Below are 6821 nucleotides of genomic sequence, written 5' to 3' on the forward strand. Positions count from 1 at the left end.
GCTAGTGTCTTATTTATTCCCTTTTGGTCCTACTCCAAGCCACATACTAAATCCCAATTGGAATGGCTCAAAAAGGCTAGCCCAATTAGATAATCAGTTATAAGGAGGGAAACATACAAAATTTTTGTAAGAGAATGAAATGGTTTGTATGTGAGTGTTGGACACTCTCTTATTCTCCCTTGAACATATACATATAAACTAATTGAGAGATCACACTTCTTGGGCACAAGTGGAATTGGAGTGAAGATTAAGAGTGTTCCTAAGTACTTATAATCTTTGGTTTTGAATTTCACTGCACCAAGGTACACTCTCTTGTTCTTATATTCAGAAATTTATCTAGTACATGTTATCTATTACGAATGAAGTAGATTTGTTAATTTTCTACTGCGTATGTTTTGTATGCTATAAAAACATGTGTTTTTCCAACAATTATACAGCCGAGTACCAGCCCTTTTTCTTCTACAGTTCTCTTGGTTAAAAAGAAAGATGGCTCATGGCGCTTTTGTGTGGATTATAGGGCTTTGAATCGTGTCACGGTGAAGGATCGGTATCCAATCTTGGCCATAGATGAGTTATTGGATGAATTGCATGGCACTACATATTTTACTAAACTGGATCTTAAATCCAGGCATCACCAAATCCAAGTGCAGCTAGAAGATGGTGCACAAGACAACATTTTGCACTCATGATTGCCATTATGAGTTTACGGTCATTCCATTCAACCTCACCAATACGCCGGCCACATTTCAATCCTTGATGAATGATTTTTTTTTTACCACTACTGCGATGGTATGTCCTAGTGTTCTTTGATGACATTTAATTTACAGCAAAACTTGAAATGAGCATCTATTTCACTTAGATATTGTTTTGGGCACCTTGTTGAAACATCAATTATATGTCAATCACTCTAAGTGTCTAATTGGCCAAAAAGAAGTAGAATATTTGGGCCATGTTATTAATGTCATAGGAGTTGCTGTAAATCCACAAAAGATTCATAGCATGGAGAGCTGGCTGGGGCTTATTAATACCACTGCCCTACGTGGATTCCCTGGGTTAACCGTTTACTATCGAAAATTCATCCGTGGCTATGGTTTCCCCACTCACGTAATTGCTAAAGAAAGATGGTTTCAGTTGGTTCGGCGCAGCCGAGAAGGCCTTTCACACCCTTAAATAGGCCATGGTCTAAGCCCTAATGCTCATGCTGCTTGATTTTTCTAAACAGTTTGTGGTAGAAGTCGACGCCTTAGGCATTGGTTTGGGTGCTGTTCTTATGCAAGATGGCAGACTGGTGGCTTATTACAGCAAGGCCATCTTCGGAAAAGCTTTGGGTATATCCACTTATGAAAAAGAACTCATGGCCATTGTTCTTTCTATCAACTAGTGGAGAAACTATTTGATGGGACAGAGGTTTCGCATCCAAACTGATCATCGGAGTTTGAAATACCTCTTGGAGTAGTGTATTTCCACCATGGACCAACAAAAATGGATTGTGAAGTTAATGGGATATGACTATGACATTGAATATCGTCTTGGTCATGAGAATATGGCAGCCAATGCTTTTTCTTGTTTACATGGCAAACTTGCCATCACCTACTTGCAGCCCACTTGGTTTGCAGATATCCGACGTGAAGCCCAAACTGATTCTAAATTAACAGCCATGCGAGTAGCTTTGTCCAAGAATCCATCCAGTAACCATGGGTATGAAGTTCGAGGTGAGCGGTTGTGGTTTAAAGGTCGTTTGGTTTTGTCTCAAAACTCACAATTCAAGGACGCCTTGCTCTGTAAATTTCATGGGACTCCTACTGGAGGACATTCTGGAATTTTTCGACCTGCAAACAAGGTGCTGCCAGCTTCCATTAGGTCGACATGAAGAAGGATATTCAAGATTATGTGCAGCGCTGTGATGTTTGCCAATGCAATAAACATGACTCATTAACTCCAGCTGGATTGTTGCAATCGTTACCAATCCCAGATCGTGTGTGGGAGGATGTGTCCATGGATTTTATTGAGGATCTTCCGTCTTCAGATGACTTTTCTGTGATCCTTGTGGTGGTGGACCGCTTATCCAAATATGGTCACTTTATTGCCTTGAAACACCCTTACACAGCAAAGGGAATGGTAGAGGTCTTTATCCAAGAAAAATCTCTCTCTCTCTCTGAGAGAGAGAGAGAGAGAGAGAGAGAGAGAGAGAGAGAGAGAGAGAGAGTCTCTCTCTCTCTCTCTCTCTCTCTCGTTAGACTATACATAAGAAATTTAAGTGTCCTACCATCACCATTTTAGCTGAGACAAAGAGAGAGGCAGAATTCAACCTTTTACCGCCAAGACAATAAGATAAAGAGGCAGAATTCAACCTTTTACCACCAAGACAATGAGATAAGAAGGTAGTATGAGATTCTTCATGCCAAGTTTGAGCAAGGCTTTCCAGCAAGCCATCCTTGGATGCTTTTAGTGATTTCATTAACCATAAAGTGGCCTAGCTTTTCTTATATTGGTTTAAGTATTTTCTCTTTCTTCACCCGTAGTAGTATCTCTCTCTTCCTCACACACACACTCTCTCTCTCTTCACTTCAATCCCTTCTCACTGCCTCTCTCTTTCTCTCTCTTCACCCATAATCAAAACTCATCCCAAAATCAAACCCCATAGCAAAATAAACCTTAACAATAGTAGCCACCACTGCTAGGATCGATCACCACCACCACTAGCTACAAATAGTCAACAAAACCTAATCCAAAAAAAGTAAAAAAAAAGAAAAAAAGAATCAGATTAGGTGAAACCGCAACCTACTACACCACTACCATCACAACCCGATCTCACACACAACCCAATTTGATGGAGAGAGAGAGAGAGAGAGAGGGAGAGAGAGAGAAGAAAAAGAAAAAAAGAAAAAGAAAAAGATAAGTACCTGCTACAGTGAGGAGGTTGTACTTATACAACCTTGCTGTAGCTTGTGGCTAAATTTTTTTAGCTATAGAGACGTAGAGGTTTTTTGGTGTTTGGGTGTTTAAAAATAGCCATTTGGGGGGTTTTACACCCCCAAATGTTAATGCTCTAATGATATAAGCGAAATGATATTAAAAACTTGGATCATGAATTGCACGAATGGTTCTATTAATCACACATTATCAATGGATTTCACACATAAATATATGCATGCAAGTATTCAAAATAAATCCATTGACGATTGCCGTAATTTTCTTCACTCTATCACGTTTTAAATTACAAATCACACTTAAATACAATCTTAATTTCAGAGTCAAAACACATGTTCATATATCCACATCAAAGTGAAGAAAAGATATTTAACAAAGTTTTGGCAAAGTTCTGTTGTGACTGGGAATTGTCGGGACATTATGCCTAACCAATTTTGACATATGACCCTTCATCTCTCTACACACTTTCTCCAACTCTACCACCCTCCATTGCATCCTTGTAAGGTTTTGTCTCATATCTTCATTCTCTTCCAAGAAATTCTCTCCGTCATCGTACAAAACCATCTGGGTAGTGCTGCTCGTGCTCAGATTGTAACAATAATCCAACTCCTTTGGTACTTTGGATTGTTGAGATATAAGTGCTTGAACTGCAATCCTCGGAGGGATTCTAGGATTCTTTGCGAGCTCTTTACACACTGCAAGGCTGAGCTTCTCATAGTTAAGGCATCCACATAATCTTGATCGTTCCTCAATTGAAAGACTTACGTGAGACTGAATATCCACAAACCATGTTAGTTTAGAGAGAGCGAGCACTATTCTAGAAAAGAATAGAAACACTGGGTCAGAATTAAGTATGGAAGCAGGAACGTATGTGTGTGGGAGTGACACAGATATAACTGTATTCAACCGTCAAGATAAAGGAATGTAACAATCAACCACCAATCATGGGCATTGCATTCAATTAATAACATGAAAAAGTTTTCACCTCTAGAAATCACAGGGACTAAATGGAGAAAATGTTTTTTTTTGACCTTCCAATTTTATATTCTAAACATCAACTGATTGTCATATTCTCGTTGTCCTTTTCTTGAAATATTAAAAATACTTTGATTATAAAGGGAATATAGATTACTTATTACAAATGTTGTTTGTTAGGACAAATTAATATTTTGTCGATGGCAGCAGCAAATGTGGACATCTATGGATACACGGGGCTTCATGTAGAGAGAAACCAAAAGAAAGCCACATGAATAAGAATGACAATATGGCAAAACATGTGGACCATAGATTTTTGACTAATGTTGATTCCCAAATTCGCAATACATCCCCCCATTCCCTACCCTCTTCCGGAAGGAACTTCCTTATCCTTTCTCTCCTCTTGTCTCCCCCTTTCGGTGGATTGGATAATGATGTAAAGAACCACTTGTTTAGCGAAAAAAAAAAATCACAGAAATAGTTTGCATACTCTTATCTTATCCATTAGATAGAGGTAGAACTGCCACAATGGAACTAATTTTTGGAACAGATGAGAAAAATTAATAGGGTGTATATCTAGCTTGCATATGGAAGATAGTATACCCATTACTATCTTTACTTAAGACCAATGAGGAATCCTCTCCAGTTAAAGAGAGAGTCCATTTCACATTAAGATTTTAAATTACTAGATTTGACAATGATCCAGTGTCATGTCATCTAAAATTATAAATAACGTGAAATACACTCATTTCAAACTGAAATGATCCTAACGCACTCAAATGGAATGGAAGAAGTCTTATTTTAGAATATAAGAAGATAAAGAATCAAACACAATATCCTCATAACTCTTTCTACCCAGATTGGAATTAAGAAATATTGAAAGAGAACTTGCTTGCGCATCCAAAAGATTTTGTCTTAATATATTATTTTTATCTTTGATTGTATATGGTTTGGTTTTATATTCTACCTAAAGTGTTCAATGATATGGCAATACTTGCTAAGAATGGAAACAAAGAGAAGGTTATGAAAATATTCACCTGAATATAAATATCGACGGCTCTGTAGACCCCATCAAAGCGATCTCTGGCAGAATCTGGTAAACTTTCTGCTACTCCAAGAAACTTAGAGATCTTAAGGTTCTGATCAGGAGATATCTCACCCAAATACTTATCAATCAACCTACCAACTTTCTTCATCTTGTGGATGGAAATTCCATCACTATTAACAAATGCCCTAATCAATCTTAAAACTAAATTAACATCATAAACAGCCCTGTCATGGCCAGAGACCAGCAAGTCATCTAATGTTGCTTGGTCAAGCATTCCACCAATTAATTTCTCCAACCCAACTTTGTAGTCTTTGTTAGGACCAAAACCAGAGACAATTCTTAGTATCCACAACAGCCCTCTGCAAGAAAATGCTTCTTTCCCCACTGTGACGACACCATGAATAGCTGTATCTGCAAGACCACCATACTCACACTTTGAATATAATTGATTAATTGCTTTGCTTTGAGCTGCAGTCTTCAGGTAATGAAGGAGGAATCTTGTTAGTATCAAACTGTTGTTATCAGGCCCATAAGCCCCTAAACTCTGAATGACTTTTTCAATGATATTTGGTGGCAAAACAGCCAAATCTTCAAACCACCATGCTTTGCTTGATGAAGATGACTTGATTAAATCAGGAGTAGATTTGGACGAGGAAGAGAGTCTATACCCAGATGCAGTTTCAGGAGAAGATGAAGACGAAGAAGATGAAGTAATGAAGTTTGTATCTGAATTTTGAGCAATCTTTAATAATAGTGCAGAGATGAGCTTTTGAACAAGGCCAGATGAATCTGCATGTGCAAAGATTGGAAAACAGCTTTTAAGACATACAAGTATGTCAATCCATGACCAGTAAAACATTCCCGCTAGAAAGGTCTCTGTTTGTTGCAAGAGATTGCAGGTTGAAACCTTCTCAGTCATCCCAAGAAAGACTGCACAACAGTAGAAAAGGGACACATTTGAAACTGTGATTGAGATTTTACCATTGTTGTAACAAAATCTACAAACCAGTTCAAACCCATTTGCACCTCCTGGGAAGTCATCGATTTCAATACCCAATTTCTTGGTCTTGGTTCTTCTCTTTTCTTGGTCAATCATTTTCTTCAACCTTGCAGAATATTTTGATACAATCTTCTGCACAAATGAAACTTAGACACCTCAAAAAAGAAATTTCAAAATTTTAATTAAAAAAATTCTATTGATAGAGCTTTTAGAGTACCTCATTCAGAAAGAATTTTTGTTCACCATTGATGTGGATTTGCAAATCATAGAACTCTGGCATAGCTGATTTGCATTAAGGAAACCAAGAAAAGAAAACTATGTTTGTGTCACGGACAGTGAGAAATGCTGAATGATATGTGCTGGTAGAAGAGAAAGGAAAGAACATTTATATATGCACTGTGCAATAATATAGTGGGGCAATGCCTGCAATACTTTTTTGTAGTAAATGATCAACAGAATCAAAACCATGTGTGGATTATTTAGAGCATCATTGCCGGTGCTTCCCTAAGGAGCAAAATTTTAAAAGAAAAAGAAAAAGGAAAAATAAAAACACCCTTTTTGAGTAAGAGCTGCTCTGGTATTTATTGAAGAAAATAGTGAACTACTACAAATTTTACTACAAAATATTTAAAAACTAACTTGGTAATAAATATTATCGGTGAACATTAACATCCTAATAAATTAAGGACAAAACTTATGTACAGTACTTTAAGCACTGTTCCTTAAGTTTCTTTTTTAAGATTCTGTCATGTGACTATTTAACTTAAAAAATACACTTCTATCTGTGAGAAAAAAGCCACATGATAAAATTTTAAGAGAAAAACCTAAGGAACAGTACCTAAGCACTGTACCAAGTCTTACTTATAA

General features: G+C 37.2%; 2 protein-coding genes across 4 annotated transcripts; one reads left to right on the forward strand and one right to left on the reverse strand.

The window, feature by feature from the left end:
• The first annotated feature begins 1468 nt into the window (after positions 1-1468).
• On the forward strand, positions 1469-1870 carry LOC112020883 (uncharacterized). Its single transcript, XM_024053447.1, has one exon. It carries the CDS (start codon positions 1469-1471, stop codon positions 1868-1870), a length of 402 nt encoding a protein of 133 aa, XP_023909215.1.
• Positions 1871-3158: 1288 nt separating this feature from the next.
• LOC112020888 (BTB/POZ domain-containing protein At3g19850) lies at positions 3159-6498 on the reverse strand. 3 transcript variants are annotated; one of them, XM_024053453.2, is made up of 4 exons: positions 6172-6498; positions 5981-6086; positions 4944-5884; positions 3159-3702 (listed from the first exon to the last, which is right to left on the reverse strand). In XM_024053453.2, the coding sequence occupies exons 1-4, from the start codon at positions 6232-6234 to the stop codon at positions 3301-3303; spliced, it is 1512 nt and encodes a 503-aa protein (XP_023909221.1). In that variant the 5' UTR covers positions 6235-6498; the 3' UTR covers positions 3159-3300. The 3 variants fall into 3 exon arrangements, with proteins under 3 accessions (XP_023909221.1, XP_065628409.1, XP_023909219.1); XM_065772337.1 differs by having other exon boundaries at positions 4944-6083; XM_024053451.2 differs by having other exon boundaries at positions 4944-6086.
• Positions 6499-6821: the final 323 nt, after the last annotated feature.

The sequence above is a fragment of the Quercus suber genome, unplaced genomic scaffold (assembly GCF_002906115.3).
Source record: "Quercus suber isolate HL8 unplaced genomic scaffold, Cork oak 2.0 scaffold_57, whole genome shotgun sequence".
Classification (NCBI taxonomy): Eukaryota; Viridiplantae; Streptophyta; class Magnoliopsida; order Fagales; family Fagaceae; genus Quercus; species Quercus suber.